Source organism: Erpetoichthys calabaricus, chromosome 12 (assembly GCF_900747795.2).
Source record: "Erpetoichthys calabaricus chromosome 12, fErpCal1.3, whole genome shotgun sequence".
Taxonomy (NCBI): domain Eukaryota; kingdom Metazoa; phylum Chordata; class Cladistia; order Polypteriformes; family Polypteridae; genus Erpetoichthys; species Erpetoichthys calabaricus.
Window position 1 is genome coordinate 32,214,582 of NC_041405.2, and position 27,343 is coordinate 32,241,924.

General features: G+C 41.3%; 1 protein-coding gene across 1 annotated transcript; it reads right to left on the bottom strand.

Moving 5' to 3' along the window:
* Positions 1-492: 492 nt before the first annotated feature.
* LOC114663258 (uncharacterized) lies at positions 493-24,358 on the bottom strand. Its single transcript, XM_051934402.1, has 6 exons — positions 24,215-24,358; positions 13,879-14,154; positions 8,795-8,913; positions 4,597-4,680; positions 946-1,047; positions 493-840 (listed from the first exon to the last, which is right to left on the bottom strand). Exons 1-6 carry the CDS (start codon positions 24,273-24,275, stop codon positions 793-795), a joined length of 690 nt encoding a protein of 229 aa, XP_051790362.1. The 5' UTR covers positions 24,276-24,358; the 3' UTR covers positions 493-792.
* Positions 24,359-27,343: the final 2,985 nt, after the last annotated feature.

Genomic DNA, 27,343 nt, shown 5'->3' on the forward strand with positions numbered 1-27,343 from the left:
ACCAGGAAATACTAAAATGACAAAAATCAAAAGTAGGTCAGGTAATGAAAGTTGATTTCTAGTACACACAGACTTGAGAAGTGTTAAGTGTGCCCAGTTAGAGGCAGAAGAAACAGAACTCTAATACTAAGTAATCAGGGGCCATCTGACTCCCTAAGTACTGCTGGCAGCTTGCACTGGAAGTCATGTAACAGTCAGCCATTTCCAGCAGTTGAGCACACAAACGGAGGTCAAACTTAAGCAGACAAACACAGGGAATCTGCAGGAACTTCTCTTTTGGAAGCAAATCAGTATGACATTAAGATGTAATGAAGATACAGGCAAAACACATACAGTACTTTAAGGGGGAACAAGAACATGTTTTTAAATAACTCAGTTAAAAGCAACTTACACATATGAAGCATTGGCTGTCTAGTATGAGCAGGAAAAGTTGAATTTGTTACTGTAAAAGACTGTCGACCTTTAATTACATAAAAATGGTCAGCACAGATCGGTGGAGGTTTTGGTGGAGATCACTTTCTACACATTCACTTAAATATTCTTACCTCACATAATATGCAGCAAATGTGACAAGAAAATAAATTAGATTCAAGGCAATTCTGTGTATTTATTTAGCAATACAAAGGAATAGAAGCTATAAGTAATTTGTTTAATTTACATGTGCTTCCATGAGAAGTTAATGCAAACTACATAAAGCAGAAAGTCCTTTATTTTCAGCAAAATGTCTGCGCCATTTCATTTCATAATTGGCTGGAAAAATACCTTGTGTATGTTATAGAGCTCGAGAGGACATTAAAGATTTTCATAAACGAGGTCCAATGTTTCATCAATGTGTGGCTTCTGGGGGAAAAAAAGAGGTGATATAAGCAGTTTCATAATAATTAGGCTAAAGACCCTCTGTCAGTTTCACTATTAAAACAAAGCGCCGCAAATCAGTCTGCCTACCTTGTCTTTGTCTCTGTTCAGCTCAGATGGCTTTCCTCTTCTGGCTTCCTCAGGTTCGAGCTCTATTACGTTATAAATAGATGGGCTGCACGCTTCAAGACTCTACATGTGGAACAAGTACAATAGTCACGAAAATTATTTGTATATAAAAGTCTTAATTATAGATAGATAGATAGATAGATAGATAGATAGATAGATAGATAGATAGATAGATAGATAGATAGATAGATAGATAGATAGATGTGAAAGGCACTATAGATAGATAGATAGATAGATAGATAGATAGATAGATAGATAGATAGATAGATAGATAGATAGATAGATAGATGTGAAAGGCACTATATAATAGATAGATAGATAGATAGATAGATAGATAGATAGATAGATAGATAGATAGATAGATAGATAGATAGATAGATAGATAGATAGATAGATGTGAAAGGCACTATATATATAACAGATAGATAGATAGATAGATAGATAGATAGATAGATAGATAGATAGATAGATAGATAGATAGATAGATAGATAGATAGATAGATAGATAGATAGATAGATGTGAAAGGCACTATATGATAGATAGATAGATAGATAGATAGATAGATAGATAGATAGATAGATAGATAGATAGATAGATGTGAAAGGCACTATATAATAGATAGATAGATAGATAGATAGATAGATAGATAGATAGATAGATAGATAGATAGATAGATAGATGTGAAAGACACTATAGATAGATAGATAGATAGATAGATAGATAGATAGATAGATAGATAGATAGATAGATGTGAAAGGCACTATATAATAGATAGATAGATAGATAGATAGATAGATAGATAGATAGATAGATAGATAGATAGATAGATAGATAGATGTGAAAGGCACTATATAATAGATAGATAGATAGATAGATAGATGTGAAAGGCACTATATGATAGATAGATAGATAGATAGATAGATAGATAGATAGATAGATAGATGTGAAAGGCACTATATGATAGATAGATAGATAGATAGATAGATAGATAGATAGATAGATAGATAGATAGATAGATAGATAGATAGATAGATAGATGTGAAAGGCACTATAGATAGATAGATAGATAGATAGATAGATAGATAGATAGATAGATAGATAGATAGATAGATGTGAAAGGCACTATATAATAGATAGATAGATAGATAGATAGATAGATAGATAGATAGATAGATAGATAGATAGATAGATAGATAGATAGATAGATGTGAAAGGCACTATATATATAACAGATAGATAGATAGATAGATAGATAGATAGATAGATAGATAGATAGATAGATGTGAAAGGCACTATATGATAGATAGATAGATAGATAGATAGATAGATAGATAGATAGATAGATAGATAGATAGATAGATAGATGTGAAAGGCACTATATAATAGATAGATAGATAGATAGATAGATAGATAGATAGATAGATAGATAGATAGATAGATAGATGTGAAAGACACTATAGATAGATAGATAGATAGATAGATAGATAGATAGATAGATAGATAGATAGATAGATAGATAGATAGATGTGAAAGGCACTATATAATAGATAGATAGATAGATAGATAGATAGATAGATAGATAGATAGATAGATAGATAGATAGATAGATAGATAGATAGATGTGAAAGGCACTATATAATAGATAGATAGATAGATAGATAGATGTGAAAGGCACTATATGATAGATAGATAGATAGATAGATAGATAGATAGATAGATAGATAGATAGATGTGAAAGGCACTATATGATAGATAGATAGATAGATAGATAGATAGATAGATAGATAGATAGATAGATAGATAGATAGATAGATAGATAGATGGTATCTTTCCACCACTGATTTTGTCTTTTTGGATACCTTGTCCTGCTGTAATAAGATGTAAATGACAACGGAGCCAGCAGTCCTCCATATAACTTGTTTCCATGTACACCTGTACACTGTTTGGTTTAATAAAACACTTAAGAGTAAAATTTGACAGATTGAAAATGAGCATTAATGGTTGCCCCCCGGGTGGCAGTGGTGCCTCAGACTCCAGCAGGGCTTCATGGGAGATAGAGTTGGATACAACCCTGTTGGGATCCGGCGGTGCCGCCAGGGGGCGCCGCAGCTGTTCCCGAGCCCCATCTGGGCGTTTCTTCTAATACACCTGGAAGTGCAGATGGAAGTCGGGCAGCGAGCACCTGAAGCACTTCTGGGTGACTTATATAAGGGGTCAACAGAGACTACTCAGTGAGCCAGAGTTGGGTGGAAGGTGGACGAAGCTTGCCGAGGAGGAGTGGAGGAGAACATAAAGAGAAAAGTATTGTGGATTGTGGTGTTGGTGCTTTGGGACTGTGTTGTGCCTGTGAGAAATGGGGAAGACGTTGCCCACAGGTGAAGAAGAACAAATAAAACATTTGTGTTTGGTCAGTGTGCCTCCTGCATCTGTCTGTGTCGGGTTGAGTGACTGCTACTCCTATCTTTGTCACCACCACTTGGAACCACCAGCAGTTTTCCCACAGTTGGCCGTCCAGCCAAACTGAGGAACCGGGCAAGAAGGGCCTTGGTCAGGGAGCTGACTAAGAATCCAATGGTCAGTCTAACAGAGCTTTGGAAGATGGGAGAACCTGTCAGAAGAACTATCCAAGCAGCACTCCGTCAATCAAACAGAAGCCACTATGGAGTAGAATGTTTATGGCAGCCAGCTTAGGAGTTTGCCAAATGGCATTTAAAGAACGTTGAGAGCATGAGGAAAAAGATTTTCTGGTCTGATGAAACAAAAAAAATAAACTCTGACCTGAATTTCCAGACCAGGTACTGCTCATCACCTGCCTAATACCCTCCACACGGTGGGGCATGATAGTGGTGGGGTGCTTCATGGCGGCAGGGACATGGAGACTGCTCAGAAATGAGGGAAACAGTGAATGCAGCCAAATGCAAAGAGGTTCTTAAAGAAAACCTGCTCCAGAGTGCACACCACCTCAGGCTGGGGTGATAGTTCACCTTTAAGCGCCACAATGACCTGAAGCATACAGCCAAGACAATGCATGAGTGGCTTCAGGACATCTCTGACCGTCATTGAGTGGCCCAGGCAAAGCTCAGATTTAAACCCTTAGAACGTGTGGGGAGAAACCTGAAGATGCTTAAGATGACCTGCCAGGATGATCAGGATGAACTGGCCAAAGCCAAGTGTGCAAAGCTTGCAAAGACACACCCAGGAAGACTCGAAGATGTAACGGATGCCAGAGGGTCCTCTACAAAGTACTGAGTTAAGGGTCTGACTATTGATATGAATGAGAGATTTCAGTTTTTGATTTTTAATAAATTTTCAAACCTTTCTTAAGAACATGTCTTCATTTTGTCAATATGGGTTATGGAGTTTAGACTGATGAGCCAAAAGGGCAAAATGTTCTATTTAAAATTAAATCAACAACAACAATACATTGTACAGAAAGTGAAGGGTCTTGTAAATTAGACAGAAATTATTTTCTTCCAGCCCTCACAAAAGAGTAACAAGCCGAGGCTGCATGAAGGAGTCGTGTCACCTTTAAGAACCCCAAAGGAGAAAAAAAGGAAGTGGACAAAGTAGCCAAATGTACCTTTGGTCCTTGATTTCTTTTTAGAACTAACCTTGTAAATTGAACCAGAAGCATTCTCTGGTGGTTTTATTTCAGTCTTGGCTGTTTGGGAGGCTCTCTTCTTCTGAGCACAAATCTAAAATATCAACAGATATCATCAGTCCCACCACATCTGCTGACCATCAGCCCGTTTTCAGAGGCTGCTCTTTCCATTCTGGGGTTGTAGAAGTACTTGAGTGCGATAAGGCAGTCCATCACTGGCCACGTTATCTCGCACCCACTCATAACAGGCCCAATCTACCCAAATCAAACAAAAAAGGGGCATCATTATGAAGTGTGGGGGGGGTCTCAAATAGACAAAGAAAATCCACGCAGACACAAAGAGAACTGCAAACTGGCTTGAGAGCTGAACCCGAGTCCCTAGAGTTGGGAGACAGCAGCACTACCCTAAAATCATAGCCCCCCGGGCTCAAGTATATCATTCTTTTTATCTCACATGGCCCATCTGACATTTTCCACTTGCAGTTTCACCAACATCATACAAAAAAAAGAAAAGAAGTTAAAATAAACAGGAAAGCATTAAAGTCACCTACTGTCGAAAAAAGCAACTCAAAGAAGTAAATGAGTGAAAACTAATAAACTCTTCCAGGCAAATGGCGGCCTAGTCACTGAGCAAACATAAAAACGTCTTAGCTGAACCACTGAAAAAGCTGTTACTCCTTACATTATTTGATAAAAATGTCTCCCTGGTTTGAACAGCACTAAAAAATTAGCATGTGCCCTCAGTTCCAAAGTCTATTGTAAATGTTACATTATCCTTCCTGCAAAAGGTTGGATCCTGCTATGCACAAAATATTCCAGTAAACTAAACAAATATCATCCTGCAGCCCACTTTATCCAATTCAGGGTCATGGCAACATCAGGTGACTGACGTCAGTCGGCCACAGGTTCAACTCACCCCACAGCCACCTCCACACTCTGGCAGGGCCAGTTTAGAAATGCCAGTTTAATGAACACACATCACCAATAGAATAAAGATTTTCATAAATAACTTTCACGAAACCCAAAGATTTTGGGGGCTTCATTCCTCCAGTAAAGCACCCTGATTGCAAGCATAGAGGAATGAAGCTTTGTAATCTGTCAAGAGCGTCACAAATGTGACTACCACCCCCCCACCCCGTAGAAGGAGTGCTTTTTCAGTAGTGGTGGACCCTCCACCTGGACACCTGACATACCTGTCTGTCCACTTTCTCTGTCCAGTAAAATTAAAAACCACCCACAGCCCCAGAGTGCTGCAATCTTCACTCCAGCCAACTGTCTGGCCATAAAGTTGTCTTCATCATCACAAGGCCGTAGAGCTTCCAGACTGAAAGGGCCCCCCCATCAGACCTCCACATTTTTACAAAAAGAAAAAAAAAAACATTTTTTGCCCTTTTTAAGCTCAACCAAACGGTTAAAGGCTGGCGTGTCACATGGCATGCAACTGATAGTAAATGACTGGATGGAAAAATATCAAACTGGAAACTTAAGCCTGTTATGAGATGACGACGTGCTGATTAGTTTCTGAGCCAAATCGATTAAGACAGGGGTCTCCAATCACAGTCCTGAAGGGCCGCAGTGGCTGCAGGTTTTTGTTCTAACCCGGTTGCTTAATTAGAAAGCAATTCTGCCAATAATTTAATTTCATGGCTTGTTAGTGCTTTAACTCTGCTATGTCAGGTCATTCTCATATCCTAGACTTTCTTCCCCTATCTAAGGATATCATCCAAATGATTTGAAGGCTAAAATGGACGAGCAATTCTCAATCATTCACTTTTTTCTCTTTACTTTCCTTCCAAGTATTTAATTAAACCAAATAATGCAAGATAAATACACACTGGTGTAAATGGTAACAAGCCAAATGGAGAAATGCTGGTCTCTTTTGTCATTCGCATGTTATTGCTAATTAGGATCCATTAAAAACTGAATGAATACAGCTGTTTAAGATGAAAATAAACAATAAGCATTCAAAATCTTAATGAGCGAGACAACTAAAGTGAAGCAGAAGTGTTACTTGAGCAATTAGTGCTTCTTATTAAGCAATTGGGTTGGAGCAAAAACCTGCAGCCACTGCGGCCCTCCTGGACTGTGATTGGAGACCCCTGGATTAAGAGAAAGAGGCTCTCTAGAGCAGCGGTTCCCAAACTGTGGGATACGCGGAGCTCTTTCAGGTGGTACGCAAGAAATTTAATTTATCTGTGCAAAACCCTTTATGACAAGCCTGCTGTGAGCAAAAATCAATGAAACTGTTTAAATACAATAATACGTGGATTCCCAAATTTAGTGTGGTGTGAAATTTCGTCATCTGAATAAATAAAACCAATTATTCGAATCGGTATTTAGTTCATTTAACGCTACCATAATTCCGTTTCGCGGAAGTCAACTTCTACTTCTTCACTGTTTGAGCTTTTGGTCACTAGATGAACGCACAACGCCGACACTATTTAGTCTTCGGTAACTCTGCCTCACAGAAACCGCTCGTGTTTGTTGTTATACGTGCACGGCCGCTGTATCGCATCGTAGTCACTAGATCTAAGCACAAAGCCGATACCATTTCGTCTTCGGTAACTGCGTCACATACCGGCCGAAGGCAGGATTTAGTTTCGGGGCGGAATTTATCAATTTATGTACATGCACAAATTTTTTCATTAATTTTATGCATAATTTCTTCCAATTCTTTAACTTTTATTCAGATTTCGGGGCGGTTGTAGTCAGTGTCGTGAATTTGCTGTATATTACCTAATTAAGAATTAATCATTCATTGCAGTACTTGCTTTTTAATTGTTTTGTTAAAAATTCGGGTGCTGCGGTTGGTTGGCGTCCTGCCCAGGATTGGTTCCGTGCCTTGCGCCCTGTGTTGGCTGGGATTGGCTCCAGCAGACCCCCGTGACCCTGTGTTCGGATTCAGCGGGTTGGAAAATGGATGGATGGAAATTCGGGTGGTACGCAACGTAACTCAATTAACCTCAGGTGGTACTTGACGTCCAAAGGGTTGGGAACCCCTGCTCTAGAGGAACCCTCAAATACTGTAACTCTGCAATTAATTATGAATTCTCATCAATTGCTATCGTAATGCAGTGGCGTAGCTAGGGGGCGGCGTTATTGGTCAAAAGGCTCAGAACACTTCACGTGTAAGCAGCAGGGTTCGCAAAAATATCACGCATGAATGAAAAAAGTCAAATTCTCTGATTTTCATCCACAAATGTTTCAAAAATCATTTTCAGACGGCCCTTCTCTGACGGCATCAGACATGGCAGTTGATATTTATGAGGCAATAACAAACATAAACAGAAACATTACACCGATGATAATCTCTAGGAAGATAAACAACTAATTCACAATTTATAATTTCGTTTCGTTATCAATCCGAATGTGTTCTTGCTCATCCCCACTTATCACTTGTACGCTACACCGGTTCTGGTTTTCGCAGCGTAATTATATTAAGCTAATAATCAGAACACGGCTTATCAGTGGGTCTGTACTATATTCTTGTCTAGTTGATGCTTATAAATAATTATATGTGAAAAAATATTGCTGTTTCTCTCTATATAAATAAATATATGCAAAATGTATCTTAATTTTTCTCCATACGTCATTTTAATTTCTATTTAAATAAGTTAACATATTCAGATATGTTGGAGGGCGGCAAATTGAAGCCCTGCCCTCAGGGCCGGATTTATATGAAAAGAGGCCCTAGGCTATTCCACTTATGAGGCCCTTTCACCCTCCATTTTTAAGTTTGTAAATTACATGAGAGATAATAAAATTTTGCTAACAATTTGAATGTAGGCCCCTCTTGATCTTGAGGCCCTAGGCTGAAGCCTAGTTAGCCTATAGGAAAATCCGGCCCTGCCTGCCCTGCCCCGAGCGGCACGAACTCCAGCTACGCCACTGTCGTAATGACCTATTTGATGATCAGAAAGATCAACATCAGAGCAGTAAATAATTACTGAAGTGTTATAGAATAGTTTAGGTAACTTGGTTCCTACAGTGCAAAGCCCACTGACGCTCACAGCCAGAGTTTTTTCTTGTATTTTTTTATCAGTTGTTCTCCAATAAACATCTACTTGGATCTATTTAGTTCCCCAAATAATTTTATTTATTAAGTTCAAAATAATAATTTCTGGACTTAGTAGACATGAATTGGCTTTCAGACATCTTAGGTGGTCTGCTTGTTCAGAAAATGTAAAGATACTGATGTTAGCTCTCACCTTTGCTTTGCAGAACAGCAGCAAAGTCCCCGTGATATTGAAGATAAGAAGGACAAAAGAGACCAGCAGCAGAAGGACAAAAGCCGTCTTGAAGGATTCTGGCTCCTCATAATCTTTCTCTAGAAGAGAACAGGTAGAAGTTCAAGTTCAGACACCCACACTAAACACTCTCGGGGGACACATGATGCCTGTATAAACTGATCAGGAAGGCCGGCCGTGTTACAGGACTGAGGCTGGAGGCAGTGGAAAACAAGAGGGTGGTTGCAAATGCCATGCGTCCTCCCCACCCTGTGTTGTCCTGGGGCACCTTTCACCTCCAGTTCATCCCTCTGCATTGTGCTAAGAGGCTTTACAGCCAATTACACGTTATATGGCCTCCTCCCAGCATGCCCCTCTTTGACCTACCCTGTTATAATAGATAAAAAAAATACAATTTTAAAAACACTCTACTGCACAAAATCCATTAATGCAATAATGCATAGGCACCTTATACAGTGTCTATAAAAAGTATTCACCCCCTTGAAAGTTTCCACATTTTCTTATTATGTAACATTGAATCACAGCGTATTTAATTTGGCTTTCTAGACACTAATCAACAGCAAATAACTCCTTAATGTCAAAGTCAGAACAGATCTCTGTAAAGTGGTCTAAAATTTAGACTCTAAATGATGTACACATCTCTCTCTACTGTATGTAAAAATCTTGGGACGAGACGAGACATTTTCAGAAAGATAATTTCACGTCCCGCGAGATGAGACTTTGTGCCATGAGGTGAATTGAAAACCTAACAGGTCCAAGCGGGGGCGGAAATAAAGACAAACAACAGAAGAAGGAAAGACAAAGAGAAGAACATCATACAGTAGTTCAAAAACGTTGGCGTGATACACATGCAGAGCAGGTTAGAGATTATGAAAGTGCTAAAATGCGAAAGTCTCATAAAACTAATAGTAAAGATCACATTAGCGCTAACAAACAGAAATTATTACTTGGTGAAATAATGGAACAGTGAAAAGAGATCGAATATATGGACATAGGGATATGACAGAAGTATGTAGATATTATTTGGCTTTAAAGTTTTAGTCGGAGACTTGTAGATCGTCTAATTCATGTTGCCATCAGGGAAAAGTAGTGTTTCTTCTCAATGAAGAGGCGTATCCACGAGAATTAAAAGATCTGTTATTTGGTGAAAGTGAAATCCACAAACACTACAGGCAAAATATCCGAATGTACAATAATCTGTTCGTGTTTGCATCATTCAATGCTCAAAATGTAGATTTACACGATTCGGGACCATACGCTATGAGAATCTGTGGTCCCACAACAATTAACGTTACTACAAGTTTAATTTCAAAGAAACCACAATTCGGTCAGGTTTATATTTATAGTCACGGAGAAGCGATGCACCATAGAGTCGAAAGAGTTAAACGATTGTACGTATTAGAAATTCTACTGTCAATCATGGATACAAATCCATACGTCCAAAAGTATTGCACTTTACACGAAATTTATATGATAAATACGGATACAGAAGTTTTCTCAGATTTCTATATGAATTTGAAAGATTACGCTCGTATATATAATAAACCAACATGTGACGAATTGTAAGTGAGACAGAGTTGATATTCGTGTTTATCGAAAAGTCCCCTAGTATAAAAAACAACATATTTGAGCTCTTAAGTGTACACTGCCTTTAATGTGACACACCTAACACATCACTGGTACAGCCAAGTGGTTTCAGAAGCCACAGAATTAGTTGAATGGAGGTCACCTGTCTGGAGTTTCAGTTGATTTTAGTCTAAATGAACCTCATGTGGATAGCAGCTACAGTAAAGCAGCAAGCCCAGATGTTTTATAGCAAGCAAAAAACAATGCAGTCTTAAATCGGACTGATGAATTTACCTACACTACTCATGTCAATGCTGGTCCACTGTATTGATCTGTCAAGCTACCATTTTGGTTAACGCCACTGTAAAAAACTGAATGTGTGGGCTTCCACAATGTTTTCTCACTTGGTTACCCAGCCAGACAAGATAGGACTGCTGCTCTGGGAAAGTTTGTAGGAAATCTCCCCAGCCATTTTGAAAGCTGTGGCAATTATTCTGGAAACGGTCCCAGCCACCTCTTTTCATGAAGCCGTGTAGTGGGAATTGGGGGACACCAGCCTACACTCTATGTGTCTAGTATGTGGGACCGAGCGTGACCAGGATGATGGTAAAAGACAGGGAGACACGGACACAAAAGGCTTGGGTTTTTGCAAAAATATAGTGACATCTTACTTACAGGTGCACATAAAGAAAAACAAAAATAATGCCCTACAGCAAATATATATCAATATACAGTCAAATACCGCAAAGGACACACAAAACAGTTATATATCGGACTATTTACAGTATTTACAGTGCTGACTGAAAGTCCCAAACAAAAAGAAAAATGCACATAAATTAATGAAACCCATCCATCCATCGTCCAACCCGCTATATCCTAACTACAGGGTCACGGGGGTCTGCTGGAGCCAATCCCAGCCAACACAGGGCGCAAGGCAGGAAACAAACCCCCGGCAGGGTGCCAGCCCACCGCAGGGCACACACACACCAGGGACAATTTAGAATCACCAATACACCTAACCTGCATGTCTATGGACTGTGGGAGGAAACAGGAGCATCCAGAGGAAACCCACGCAGACACGAGGAGAACATGCAAACTCCACGCAGGGAGGACCCGGGAAGCGAACCCGGATCTCCTAACTGCGAGGCAGCAGCACTACCACTGCATCACCGTGCCGCCCTGAAACCCATATATACACAAAAATCAAAAATAAAGTTGTCTTCCTCCACAGTAATTCAAATCAGGAAGCGACTCCTCCAAATAGTGTATAATATGGTGTTTTCCCAAAAACAAGAATATTCAAAATATAGAAAAAGAAAAAAGTGTTTATACAAAAATAAACAGTGCACCATTAACCATAACCCAATAAATACCTCCACCAAAGCTAATCCAGAGATATTTACATAAGAAGAAAAAAATATTTTCAAAAATCAAGGCACAATTAGTACTTGGTAAATTCAAGATAGTGTTCTACCAAGTACCCCTCTCTCTGCACGATCTGGCCAGAAGACCCCCTCCAGAGGCCATAATTCCCTTTTGTATTGTGCCGACCAATTAAGCTGCTAAACGTCATCCCTCCACGGGCACGCAATGACGTGGACGCGCACAATTTACTATTAAGAGTGCGAGCAGCCGGCGGCGGCGCGCAGAGACTGCTTCTCTCCTAAAACTGAAAGTAAGCCCATGTTGTTTTTTTTTTGCTTCCCTTCCCCGAGCTACTGCCGATACGGGATCCCATTTCTAAACCGCGGCAAACCAATACTAAAACACTTCGCACTTTGTCTCACTCTTCTAGCCTTATGAGGTTACGGGAGGCACACGCACGAGCGGAAGATAGACAACGCCATCCCGGCCGGTCAGTGACAGAGCCGCCATTCCACTCTACACCAGGCCCGTCGTGACGCTCCACAGAATGCGCTCATATCATCAGCAAAGTTGTCCCTCTGCACTTTGCAAATGGACAGAAAGGCAAGCTTTTATTCCTCTTTTTTTTCCAAACAAACGCCTCTCTCATAACCCTGCAGAGGACACAAAACTATTTATTTCTATTGCTGGTAATGCCAGTGTGGCACAATACCACAGAAACCTGCAAGTGAGAAAAGGCAAGCCATGTGTGCACACAGAACTGTAGGGATATTGGAAGAACCTTTTTCTGGGGGAAAAAACCACGTGAAACAAGTACCCTTGTCAGCCTCACCAGTACCCCATAGGGTTGACATTGTTGTTTTTTTCAGTTATTTAACTCTTTGGTCAGATTTGAAATCAGTTGATCTCATGTCTGTCATGCTTGGCAAGTCAATGGATAGCACAGACACTGTGCAGCTGTCAAGGTACGTATCATGCAAACCGTGATGGTGAGGCGGTCAAGGAGGAGCTGTTGTGCCTTTTGCCCCTGAAGGCTAACACAACCAGAAAAGCCAATTTTGCTACTGTGAAAGGGTTTTTAAAAGAGAACTCTTTAAAACTAAATAAAAATAAACCTCCCTCTTACTGATGGAGGTGTTCAAAGTGAGAGGCTTCGCTTCAAGTTTTAGTGTCTGGGCATCCTACTGTCTGTATAATTCGTTTTGCACAAAACATGGACTTATTTCTGAGTGACCTAATGGGGTGGATGTTGTACTTTTCCACTCTACGTGATGTCAAAGATGCTGTGAATGAGACGACACTTTCTAGAATCGAAGCACTGCTTAGCAGTCTCCTTGAAAGCTTCATGACACGCTCTGACAAATTCAAAATCATGAGCGAAATCCTCTTACGTGCCCCTTCGCTGTCATGGGCACAGCTGCACATGCCCAGCTTAGACCAAGGCTGTGTTTCCAAGTATCGATAAGGTGTCCTTCCTGCTGCAGATAATTCAGTTAAAGAGTAACAACGTGATCAATGCCAAGTTCAGTGAGGAGGAACTCTATAAGTGAAGGTGATGGATGCAACACACGTACCACTTATGTGTTAATCACGTTTGGATCTACAGCACCTACATCTGAGAGTCGGGATTTTCTTTGATGAATCTCATTAAGAATTAGAGGCACAAGAACATCTGAATTTCATCTTCACCAGGGCTCTGATCTCCCCACAAGTCGGCCTTTGGTAACCTCACTGTGGACATACAGCATCACCCATCCTACTAACAAGATCAACTTGTACAGTTAGGACCAGAATTGCTTTTAATGGTTTATTCTTCCATCACAATATATGTTAACACAGATTTGAAGTTTGAACTTGAAAGACAATAAAGATAAATAAAAACGTTAAAAACTACTAGGCCTACTGCTACTACTAATAGCTAATCCATGTTTTTACCTTTTTCTCCCAACCATTTCTTAAATTGGCAACCTACCCCTCTAATTGTGCCAATCTGCCATCAGGTAAGGGTATCCTTAGTAGTCAGGAAGTTTGATATGAAATCTCTTTTGCCAGCATCTACAGGTTCTGCTCTAATACGTTTCACTTGGGAACGTCCAGAAGCTTTTCTTACATACCTTGAACAATTAAGTAGCTGAAGATGTTCTTGACATTTGTGTCAGGGTTCCGGTAGGCGCACTCATAGTAGCCTCCCATGTCTTTGTTGGCATCGAAATCCACAGAGACTGTGTCAGTGCTCTTAATGCTTTTTGATTTCAGAATCATGTCATTGTGAAGAATCTTCAAAACCCCCTCTGATGAGTTTGGTGGTACAAACGCCACACATTCCAATTTAGCTTTTTCTCCCATAAATGCCATCTGTATTGGATCCATTTCCAGGGTCACACTTTCACCTACAATATTAGATGGAAAGGGAAACAATTTCTATGAATGCAATTCTACTGACACTCTATGAAAAACCTGGGATGACTTAAAAGTGGAATCAGTAACTTCTATGATGCTAGACAATAAGAGCTGTACATTAAAAAGAGAAATATAGATGTAGTGCACTCTTCTAACTTTAATGGTGGCACAGTGGTTCGCTGGTTGATGTTGCTGCTTCGTGGGCTCAGTTCATGGACATGAGAGCCATCTGAGTTAATTCGATTTTCAGGTGTGGTCCCTTTTATACTGAGTGAACTAGGTGGGAGAAAAATAGAATCGGGAAGTATTTGTGTTAAAATAAACTAGAGGAGGTCATTCTCATAGAGTGAGAATCAAGGAACAAAATGTTAGACAAAAATTGTAATCAATGTTTAAATAAAGAGCATCCAAGAGAATTTACACATAAACAGAGTCAAACGTAAGTCAAAGATCATGGTCAAAGGGACAGAAACATGCTCATAACCAGAATTCAACAGTAAGAATTAAAAAAAGAGTACTAGGCTTTTTAGGTTGTATCCACAATCTCGGACAAACTAGGAATTGTCCAATGTTGATCTTTACGACCCTGTGGCCCACTGGATGTTCAAATTGTTCTTTATACAGCCTCCAGTTAATCCAAAATGCTGTTGCAAGAATTATTACAAGAACAAGAAAATACGAACACATAACTCCAGTTCTTAAATCCTTACACTGGTTCCCGGTTAAGTTTAGGGCAGATTTCAAAATCCTCCTTTTAACATCCATCCATTTTCCAACCCGCTGAATCCGAACACAGGGTCACAGGGGTCTGCTGGAGCCAATCCCAGCCAACACAGGGCACAAGGCAGGAACCAATCCCGGGCAGGGTGCCAACCCACCGCAGGACACACACAAACACACCCACACGGGCCAATTTAGAATTGCCAGTCCACCTAACCTGCATGTCTTTGGACATATAAATTATTAAATGGACAAGGTCCAGCTTATTTATCTGAACTCATCATGACTTACAAACCAGAGTGCACATTAAGATCTCAAGATGCCGGTCTGCTTATGATTCCAAGGATTAATAAAATAACAGTGGGAGGTCGAGTTTTAGTTACAGGGCCCCTAAACTGTGGAATGGTCTGCCTGCCACTATAAGAGATGCTCCTTCAGTCTCAGCTTTCAAACCCCGGCTGAAGACTCACTACTTCAGTTTAGCACACCCTGACTAGAGCTGCTGATCAACTGTGCAGACTGCATCTCTGTTGTTAGTCATTAGCACTAAAACATAAGTAATATGATAGTTAGAATTTCCTATTAACTCTCACCCATTCTTTTTATCTTCTCGGTACTCAAATGTGGCACTTGGTGCCACTGCCCACCTGCCAAGTTGTTTTGCCTGTCTAAGAAAAAGTCATCTCTGATGGAGGATCGCAGGAATCGTGGGAAAGAGGGGTCCTTTCATCGGATTGGCGGGCCCAGCGCTGTCTCAGCTGTGGAATGGCCAATTGGGGGAGGCAGCTTGATGGATGAGGTCTCCAGGACTCTAAACAAATCCTAATCATATTTATGTGATATCATCTACTGTTAAATTCTGCTCCGTACTTGTAAAATTTTTATTTTTATACTGTATTGAGAATTTGTTCTGTTCTGTGTATTGTATTGTATTGTATTGTATTGACCCCCTTCATTTTGACATCCACTGCACGCCCAACCTACCTGGAAAGGGGTCTCTCTTTGAACTGCCTTTCCTGAGGTTTCTTCCGTTTTTTCCCTACAAGGGTTTTTTTGGGAGTTTTTCCTTGTCTTCCTAGAGAGTCAAGGCTGGGGGGCTGTCAAGAGGCAGGGTCTGTTAAAGCCCATTGCGGCACTTCTTGTGTGATTTTGGGCTATACAAAAATAAATTGTATTGTGTTGCACATTTCCAGTTGATCTTACCTAGCAACAGAAACACAAAGAACATGGAATGGTAGCACCCATAACAAAAAGAAAATGAGAAAGTAAAAACACTTCAAACCCATAAATAAATGTAATGGCTATATTCTTTGACATCTATAATCCCCAAAATGATATCTAAATATTTCAAGAGGCCAAGGAATGACTATAAAAAAAAAATTAAAAAACAAAAACCAGATCGTGGTACCTCTGGGTAGACCCTAGTATGTGTATCCCCTAAGTCAAGCTTCAGTTACCCACAAATACCTTGCAGTGTCGGCCATTTTCTACACCTCACTAACTTCTGATTCCTGTTTCTCCTTGAAAGTGGATTTGGGAGTAAGAAAGGAAAAGCTTTAACTGGTGGTGCAGGAGGCAAAATCTGTATGAAATAATGGTAACACTTTAGGTACTGCAAAGATGTATCTACGACTCATTTACTCTTATGTAACAAGCAGGGACGTGCGGTCATTGGAGGCAGAGCCTCACCTGTCATTATGAAAGGTAAAAAAACTAATAATGATAACATAAAATAAACGTGTCCACCAGTTTGGGCTGCAAATTTGTTTTCTGTATGATTCCAATACTTTAGATCATTTTTATAGTCAAAATCAGTGAATTTGCACATTTCCTGTTCAAATACTGGGGAGAAACATGAGGTGAGGTGCAGCAGCGATGAGCCTCACCTCACCTTGGACTGCGCTCTCCCTCACACGCTGGGTTGATGCCTGCAATTGGTGTGTGCCTGTTGACGTCTCTCTGTATGTCGCCAATATAAGGTTTTCAGACACGTTTATTATACACCCTGACTTTCTAATATCTTTAATGAAAGTGTGTAACATATTCAGTCTTGCTGATCGGACATGAAACCGCATTGAAAAGGCACAAGTTAAGGCAGACAGTACCGTGCCGCACTGAAAGGGGCGCATGTGAGCCTAACAGGTGCTCATTGCTGCTGTTCTTCTACGCAGAGGTGCCAATAAGTTAGCGATATCAGAAACTCAAGTGCACTGTAGCGGCCCATTTATTTTTATTTTTTGTTCCCGGCCAACACAGGGCGCAAGGCAGGAAACAAACCCCGGGCAGGGTGCCAGCCCACCGCAGGGCGCACACACACACACACCAAGCACATGCCAGGGACAATTTAAAATCGCCAATGCACCTAACCTGCATGTCTTTGGACTGTGGGAGGAAACCCACACAGACACGGGGAGAACATGCAAACTCCACACAGGGAGGACCCGGAAAGTGAAGCCGGGTCTCCTAATTGCGAGGCAGCAGCGCTACCCACTACTTTAACTTTAATTTTTTAAATATATATACAAGCAAGTACTTATTTACTTAAGTAAAAAGGTCAATGGGGTACTTCAGCATTCACTGGGTACATTTTTGCTTCTTTATTTCTACTTTTACTTAAGTAAATTGTTTGAGTTCTTCCTCCACCACTGTCAGCAGCACAATACACACAGTCATGCAGATATTGGTGAGACACTTCAGTTAAGGTTCACATCAAACACCAAAATGCGGAACAAATCTCAGTGATCTTAAACAAACTTTTCCTGACTCCACTTCCTGAAGCACATCCTGAGCTCTGATTGCTTAACTATCAGGCTTACTGACTCTGACACTTGGCTTGACATTTTTGACTTGGCAACGTGTCCCAATTTCTGTCCCTCTCAAAGCTGCTGCCTCCTCATGCAGTCAGTACATCTGCACTAAAGAAAGTGAACATCTGCCGAAGATCTGCGTCTGATGGTCTGACAGGAGTCAGTTAAGTCAACAGCAGCGAGCATTTGCTAAGATTTGCAAAGTGAGGCTTGGAAAGAGTAAGAAATCCAGTGTCAGATATATGAGAAGTCCAGATTGTGTGTCGTTCTCAGATGTCTAAGAGCTTTATAAGATTTTAGTAGACTAGCGTTTTAAAGATAATTGGGTAGGAACCAAGCATTGAGATGATCACAGTCATTTTCATGTCAGGGCACTTTCTTTATTGTTAAAACTGTAGAAGAAGGTTTCTAAGTTTCCGAGATTAAGTTCAGATTTGGACAGTGTTAGCGTAAGAAATGATTTTGGCAAGTAGGCAAAAAGTGAAACTATCAACCTATAAAACCCAATTCTTAAGTTCTTAAGTCTAAACTTTGCTCAGGCCAGACTTAACTGTTTTTGCCCAAACTACATGATGCAGAATTAGACCACTGTCCATACTTGTTGTCGTAACAGTCCTCCTCCTGTGCCTTTACAAGTATAACAAGTTTTTTTTTAAGTTCCATTAAAAGATCTCAATATTTTTAAAATATTTTATGTTCGCTAGTTACAGTTTTTAGAAGAAAATCAAGTGCTCACTACTGCTAGACTAGGCTTCTATGGTTTGCGACCAGAAAAAGAGTGGCTTCTACAGACGTGGACAAATGTGTTGGTACCCCTCCGGAAACACAAGAAGAACCCGCAATTGTCTCTGAAAAACTTGAAACTGACCAAAGTAATTGGCATCCATCTTTGATTATCAGACTTTTCTTTAGAGTTTTGATCCAACAGAATATTTCAAATCATAACACAAATGAAAATGGCCTGGACAAAAATGATGGGACCCTTAACCCTAATATTTTGTTGCACAACCTTTAGAGGCCATCACTGCAAACAAGCGATTCTTGGAGTCTCTCAATGAGACTTCTGCACCTGTCCACAGGTCGTTTGGCCCGCTCGATCTGAGCAAACTGCTCCAGCTCTTCCAGGTTTGAAGAGGACCTTCTCCAGACTGCATGCGTCAGTTCTTTCCATAGATGTTTGATAGGATTCAAATCAGGGCTCCTAGAAGGCCACTTCTGAATAGTCCAATGTGTTCTTTGCCACTCTTGGGTGCTTTCAGCTCTGAGCTCTGTGGGTCCTTCTCTTGTTGGAGGATCCGTCGCCTGACACTGGACAGTACGTTTTTCTCCACAATGTTTTGTTGGCCTCAAGATTTCATTGTTCCCCGCACAGACTCAAGCAACCCCAAAAACATAACTGAGCCCCCTCCATGTTCCACAGGAGCTATGGTGTGCTTTTCTTTGAAAACTTCGTTTTTCCGTCTGTGGGCATAAAGCTGATGTGACTTGCTAAAAAGCTCCAGTTTTGTCTCACCTGTCCAAAGGACATTCTCCTAGAAGCATTGTGGCTTGTCAATATGCATTTTAGAAAATTTCAGTCTGGCTTTTTTATGTGGAGACCTCCTGGGTCTTCTTCCATTGAGCCCACTGTCACTTAAAAAGAGATGGATGGTGCGATCAGACACTGGACTTTGACCCTGGAGTTCAGCTCAGTTGAATCTCTTTGGCAGTTGTCCTTGGCTTTTTGTCTACCATTCTCGCTGTCCTTCTGCTCATTCTGGGGTCGATTTTCCTCTTGCAGCCACGTCCAGACAGGTTGCCTACAGTCTCATAGACCTTAAACTTCTTAATAATATTTACAACTGAGCGACAGCTTGGAAACAAATCATTTGTTAAATCACATTCAGAGGTGGGTGATGCTTTCAAAGAGTGGAAGTGCTGACCGACCAACATGGAGTGACCCCGCTGATTCTCATTCACACAGGTAGGAGAACTACAGAGACCAGCAGAATCAGCTGCTTTAGTGCTTTTTCCTTTACATTTGAACATTAGAACACTCTCTAGATGAGAACAGGCCATTCAGCTCAACAAGCTTGCCAGTCCTATCCACTTATTTCTTCCAAAAAAACATCAAGTCGAGTTTTTAAAGTCCCTAAACTCTTACTGTCTACCACACTAGTTGGTAGCTGATTCCAAGTGTCTATCGTTCTTTGTGTAAAGAAAAACTTCCACGTTTGCTCGAAATTTACCCTTAACAAGTTTCCAACTGTGTCCCCGTGTTCCTGATGAACTCATTTTAAAGTCGCAGTCTCGATCCACTGTACTAATTCCCTTCATAATTTTAAACACTTCAATCATGTCACCTCTTAATCGTTTTTTGCTTAAGCTGTATAGGCTCCGCTCTTTTAATCTTTCCTGATAATTCATCCCCTGTAGCCCTGGAATCAGCCTAGTTGCTCTTCTCTGGACCTTTTCTAGTGCTGCTATGTCCTTTTTGTAGCCTGGAGACCAAAACTGCACACAATACTCCAGATGAGGCCTCACCACTGCATTATAAAGGCTGAGCAGAACCTCCTGTGACTTGTACTCCACACATCAGGGCGCTATATAACCTGACATTCTGTTAGCCTTTTTAATGGCTTCTTGACACTGTCGGGAAGTCGATAGCTTAGAGTCCACTATGACTCCTACATCTTCTCATAAAGTGTACTCTCAATTTTCAGACCGCCCATTGTGTATTCAAACCTAACATTTTGACTTCCTATGTGTAATACTTTACATTTACTGACATTAAATTTCAAGTGAGGATCTGATCTCACCAGACAAGGGTCATCACCTGGCCCTGCAGGTCAAGTCAGAAGTAAAGAATCAGCAAGTTGGTTGTACGGATTAAGAAACTCAATTTTAAATCACCTATTAAACAAATGACTAAGACTGCAGCTTCTCCATTTAAGAAACGTTAACACAGATTCAATCTTTTACATTATTTCAAGATGCTGAAAAATTAACATATGCTTTTGTTTCTAGCCGACTTGGATTATTGTCATGTAATCTTATCAGGACTTCAGGACCACCTGAATTAGCATTGTTACGCTGCTACCTGTTTCTTTTTCTGTTTTCTTTTCTCTTGAACCCGGGCACAGACAGACAGACATGGACGCCAAATGTCCCAAAATACACACGTTTTATTCTACTTTTCTGCACAATTAACACAGTGCACCACCAATAACGCTCCTAGTCCCTTCTATTTCTCTCTTCTGTCTCTTTTCTTCTGCCACCTCCACTCCTCACTCCCAAGCTCCGTCTTCTTCCACCCGACTCCGGCTCTGGAACGTAACCCCCGCGATAAGTGAGGGATGACTGTAATGCATGTCACACAAACAGCAATAAATGAGACAGATTAAAAAAATAAGTTTGTCCGAAACAAACCTTAGAAGCAGAATCCTCAACAACAAAAACAAAACAACAAAACAGACCAAAATACAGTTATAAAATGTGTTAGAAATATCACAGGATACAAACTGATCGTGTGCTTACATAAAACTGATCGAGTCCAAGCCCACCCAAAAAATCATTAAGTGTTAGCAGACTAAGCGTCTGTGAACTAATCGAACGAACTTCATGTGCCAACCGATAGTATACAAGTACAAACCAGTAACAGGCACACGTGACCAGTGTTGTGCAAGGTCACACTTCACAAGACGCTCAACGTTGAGGTCACACAGATTAAAACGAATATATTCACGTTTGTAGTTGGCCATTTCAATTTTGTACTAGTTCTACTAGTTCTTGTTCATTTCATTTATTTTGTATTTTTTAAGGAGTGACAATAAATGACCCATGAGTTTACAATTTTGCATGCCTTATATTAGGCTATTACAGTGTTCTTGAATAAAATACAATAATTATGATGACTTTTTTATTTAAATACACTTTATTGCATTATATCCAACAACAAACATGTACAACAATATATGTGAATATCGTCCAGGTCAAAAAAGAATAGATGCAAGTATACATCTAAATTACCGCTCTATTTCCAACCTTGTGACTGTAGAACCAGCGTGTACGTGAACTAACTTATTACACTGCCGCTCAAAATTCGCGTCACATATTGCATGTCCAGCGAGGAAAAATATCAAGTGGCCTCGCAAAGTACAACGTTTTCCTAAAAGCGAAAGCGGCGCTTCAACACGTGCTCATGTCAGCGGAGGTGCAGCTTAAGCACAAGCAGGCAGACACAGACAGTGCCAGTTAGATTTTACGTTATTTTTTCCGTATACAAATAAATGGCAAAATCCATCCATCCATTTTCCAACCCGCTGAATCCGAACACAGGGTCACGAGGGTCTGCTGGAGCCAATCCCAGCCAACACAGGGCACAAGGCAGGAACCAATCCCGGGCAGGGTGCCAACCCACCGCAGGACACACACAAACACACCCACACACCAAGCACACACTAGGGCCAATTTAGAATCGCCAATCCACCTAACCTGCATGTCTTTGGACTGTGGGAGGAAACCGGAGCCCCCGGAGGAAACCCACGCAGACACGGGGAGAACATGCAAACTCCACGCAGGGAGGACCCAGGAAGCGAACCCAGGTCCCCAGGTCTCCCAACTGCGAGGCAGCAGCGCTACCCACTGTGCCACTGTGTAAATGGCAAAATATTCATACAAAATAAATATTCGTAAAAATCCACCATTGGTACTTATCCGAACACCGTATTCGGATTCGGCTCCACCCGTACATTACAGGGTAGGGCAAAACGTTTAATGTGGACCTAAACGAGATGCAGATGGTCACCTAAAACTGAAGTAGCTCACGTTCAAGTATCCATCCATTTTCCAACCCGCTGAATCTGAACACAGGGTCACGGGGGTCTTCTGGAGCCAATCCCAGCCAACACAGGGCAGGAACCAACCTCGGGCAGGGTGCCAACCCACCGCAGAACACACACAAACACACCCACACACCAAGCACACACTAGGGCCAATTTAGAATCGCCAATCCACCTAACCTGCATGTCTTTGGACTGTGGGAGGAAACCGGAGCGCCCGGAGGAAACCCACGCAGACACGGGGAGAACATGCAAACTCCACGCAGGGAGGGCCTGGGAAGCGAACAGGTCTCCTTACTGCGAGGCAGCAGCGCTACCACTGCGCCACCATGCCGCCCACGTTCAAGTTCGTCACTTGCAAATATCGGCGCAGTGGTAGTGCTGCTGCTTTGCAGTAAGGAGACTGTGGAAGATTGTGGGTTCGCTTCCCGTTTCCTCCTTGTGTGGATAGCGCTTTGAGTACTGAGAAAAGCGCTATATAAATGTAATGAATTATTATTATTATTATTATTAAATATGTTATGTTAAGTGCACCGTCCTTAGAAAAATGAGCTTGTTCAATGATCGCACTCTTTTGAACCAGTTCATGCACAACACTGCACGTGACCCAGTAAATCAAATTCAAGTCAATACAGCTCATGCCCAACCAGTACAACACTGGACATACACAAATCCATAACACACACACACACACCCGGTGCACACTGTAGGAATGAAAGCAGCACTGCGCATATGCAAACCAATGAAGTACACGAGCTCACCAATAGCAAACAGCCAATTAGCTCATTGTCCAGATAACTGGTCGATTACTTACTTACCAATGCCACCCACAGGCGTAGGTTTCTCTATGCAGTGCACACTCAGAAAAGAGAACTCATTGGGTTGTTGAACTGAATTCAGATGATCCCATCTGCTGGCTGTGCACAGCCATTCCTACCATATTGACATGAGAACGTCACTGTAACACACCGATTTGCGCACCATAGTGTAAACACGGTGGCCTAAAGATTACACACACAAGTATATGATTTGTGGCCTCTTTGACCCTTTAAAAATGAAAGGTGCTGCAAAACACATAAAGCAGGATTTTCCTGGGAGCGAAAAATATTGGAAAAGGTGTAGAAAAGTAGGTGAGAAAATCCAAATATCAGTACCGTAAAATACTAAATAGTGATTAAGGATAAAACGGCAATGGAAAAACAAGAAATAGGCTGACATGGAGAAAGAAGAAACATATAAGTGACGGAAGCCAGAGATTTAGAGATGGCCGCAAAGAGACAAAGGCACAGGAAAAAAAACCAAATGTAAAGCACAAAGAACAAAAGGGTAAGCACAGGTTTGCTTTTTTAATTTTGTAGTTTTCATCTCAGGTCTCGGACTAAAAGGAAGAGAGGAAAGACCACAGAAAGTAAAAGTTCAGAAGATAGGAAATCAAACACAAGTAGCACTTAAAAGTCCATTTACATTACACCTAGGGGTAAACCCAGTGTGTTGGAGTGGCATCGCCGTCTGAACGTTAATCATAGCTGGCTGGCACCGATCTGTGCTGCTGGTGTTGTGAATTGCTAAACTCAGCTCTGTGGAACCTGTCGACATAACTGGATGAAGCAATTTCAGGAATTTCCACTTCAGCACAATATACGCAGATAGAATAAAGACTACGACAGAAAGATAGAAAGGACATTTGAAAGGGCTTCTCTCACCTGATGCCACCTGGATGAGAAGCAGCGCCACACTGAGCCCCAGCACCCCGTCAAGCAGCATTGTGATGAGGCAGCTCTTTAGCGCGGAACCACTCTGGGCTGAATGAACGGTTGGGCAAGCCAGCTTGACGGCGTGACTTCCTCGCTGCCACTTCCTCTTAGATGTGAACTTAGTAGCAGCCTTCAGATTTGAGTTTGTTTTCCTTCTGTTTTTTTTTTTTTTGTCTTCAATAATATTATTTAAAAACACAGAACTACAAGGAGAGAGTTGCTGATGCTCTTGGTGGCTGCTTATTGCAATGCATCAGTTAGTCACATCCTAACATGTCACCAGACCTTCTTGTAGTCCTAATAACGCGTCAGTAAAGCGCTCATTCATCTCGGTGCAGTGTCACATACTAAAACGACTGGGCGAGGACACGTCTCAGAGTATGGGAGACGTCAGTGTCAGGCTTTAATTGGAGCAAATCTGATCAGGGGCTCTGAATACGCCACACTACACACAGATGAAAGACCACTTTACTGAGGCCAAAGACCACAAGAAGCCTTTGTTAAGGTCTCATTACCTAGGCCAGATAAAGACCCCCATGGGCCCCAGGGTGTCCAAGCTCAAAAGCCCCCAAAAGCATAAATTTACACATTAGGAACATCACACACAGTGCCCTCCATAATGTTTAGGACAAAGACACATTTCTCCTCTGCTCCACTGTTTAAAATTACAAATCAAATAATTCAGACTTTGTGATTAAAGTTCACACTGCAGACCTTCATTTAAGGGGATTTGCACACATTTCAGTCACACCATGGAGAAATGACAACACTTTTCCTGTGTGGTTCCCCCCATTTCAGGACACCATAATGTTTAGACACAGGTGTTTGTGATTCCTCAGGTGGGTTTCATTGCGTCATAAAATATCTCAGCTCGCTTCTACACTTCAGAGTTTGTAGTCACCATTGTTCAACAAGAGGATGAGAGAGCTGTGCCCATGAAAGTCAAACAAAAACCATTATGAGGCTGAAAACCAAGAATTAAACCATTCAAGACATTGGTAAAAGCTTAGGAGTACCTAAACGAACTCTCTGGAATATCATTAAGAAGAAAAAACGCACTGGTGGGCTCAGTAATCACAAAGGGACTGGTAGGCCAAGGAAGACCCCCACTGCTGACGACAGAAGAATCCTCACGATGGTAAAGAAAAAGCTCCAAAAGCCTGCCCGACAGATCAGACACAGTCTTCAGGAGGCAGATATGTGTGTGTCAGAGACGACTAGCAGCAGAAGACCTCAAGAACAGAAATACAAAGACTACACTGCAAGATGCAGACCACCAGTTAGCCACAAAAACAGGATGGCCAGATTACAGTTTGTGAAAAAGGACCTAAATGAGCCTGCAGAATTCTGGGAAATGGTCTTGTGGACAGAAGAGACAAAGATGAACCTGCATGAGTGATGGCGAGAGCAAAATGTGGAGATGAAATGGAACTGCTCAAGATCCAAAGCAGACCACCTCATCTGTTAAACATGGTGGTGATGGTGTTATGGCTTGGGCATGTATGGCTACCACAGGTCCTGACACACTACTCTTCACTAATGGTGGAACTGCTGATGGCAGCGACCCAATGAATTCTGAGGTCTATAGAAACATCTGATCTGCTCAAGATCCTCCAAACTTGTTGGACGGCGCTTCATCTTACAACAAGACAATGATCCAAACATACTGCGGATACAACACAGGAGTTTTTCAAAGCTAAAAAATGGACAGTTCTTGAAATGGCTAAGCCAGTCACCCGATTTAAATGCAGTTGAGCAGGCCTTCCATATGCTGAAGAGAAAACTTAAGGGGACAAACAAGCAGGAGCTGAAGATGGCTGCATTAGAGGCTTGGAAGAGCATCACCAGAGAAGACCCTCAGCACCTGGTGATGTCAATTGCACGTGAGGGAAATGCGAGAAAGTACTAAATATGACGGCTTTAACAGACCTGCCATTGCTGTGTCCCAAACATTATGGAGGGTAATGTATGTCAGGGATTGAAAACAAATCCCAAACTTTTTTCTGTATTCCAATGAATGTAACAAACAAATGCATGGGTGCAACATGACATGAGCTGGACATCAACTTTCTTCTAATGTTGCAGTTAACGAACAGCCATTGAACATTTTTAAAGGCCTATGCTACTTTGTGGCAAAAAGTTAATATGTAACGGAGCGTTTTTAAAAGTCACCAATCTTACACCACATAAAACAGAAGACCAGTAGGGGGGGCTCTTCATTTGGATTTGGCGTAGTCAGATGCGTCTCATCGTCTTCCACACTGCTGTTCATGTCTGTCGGTGACCCGCAGGATTGGGGGTCCCGGTGCTGCCAAGGCTCCTGACTTCCTCATGACTCTCAACTGCAGTATTCATGGCTTGCTCAAAGTACTTGTTCAGAATATTACTTTGGTTTATTTTTTGAAAATGTCAGGTGTAGTTTTACTTCCCGCTGCTTTTTTTTTTTTTTTTTAGTTTATCTTTTGAGGGGTCTCATTTTGAATGACCATGTGGACTTTTTTATTTTTGCAGCAGGGTAACACATGAAATGTTTGCCCTCCTAAAAGTGACCCATTAAACACCAACTCTGGTCCTGCCTAACTGCTCATCATTTTGTTTTCAAAAGAACTTTATTGAGGTCTGATTGGAGAGGCTTATAATCGTACGGATCGAGGGGGAGCATGTTGTGTGTGTTAGATGGCGGGTTGATGTGAGCGCCCATACTGTTGAACTTTTCCTGTCATTAGGTGTTTCTCTCTCTCACACATACAATGGCCCCTTTGTGAGCACCCTAGATGGTGGATCACGCCATGCTTGTTGTGTAACGGTAGGTGACTAAAAGTGGCATTAAAGGTGGTCCCTAAACTATTTTTACCATTAAATGATTTTATTGAACTGGTTAATCTATTTTCTAAATCCAATGTCACACACGTGTGACTAGGAGTGAGCTGAGTGGACCAAGTGGAGGTGATTACCTGCCGGGCCAGAGGGTGGCGGGGTGCTCTAAACCTGTTTCTGTTATTTCTGCAGACCAGATACGGAAAAACCTGCCTGATCTGACGTCACTTCCAGTTTACAGACTATAAAATCTCCATCTTG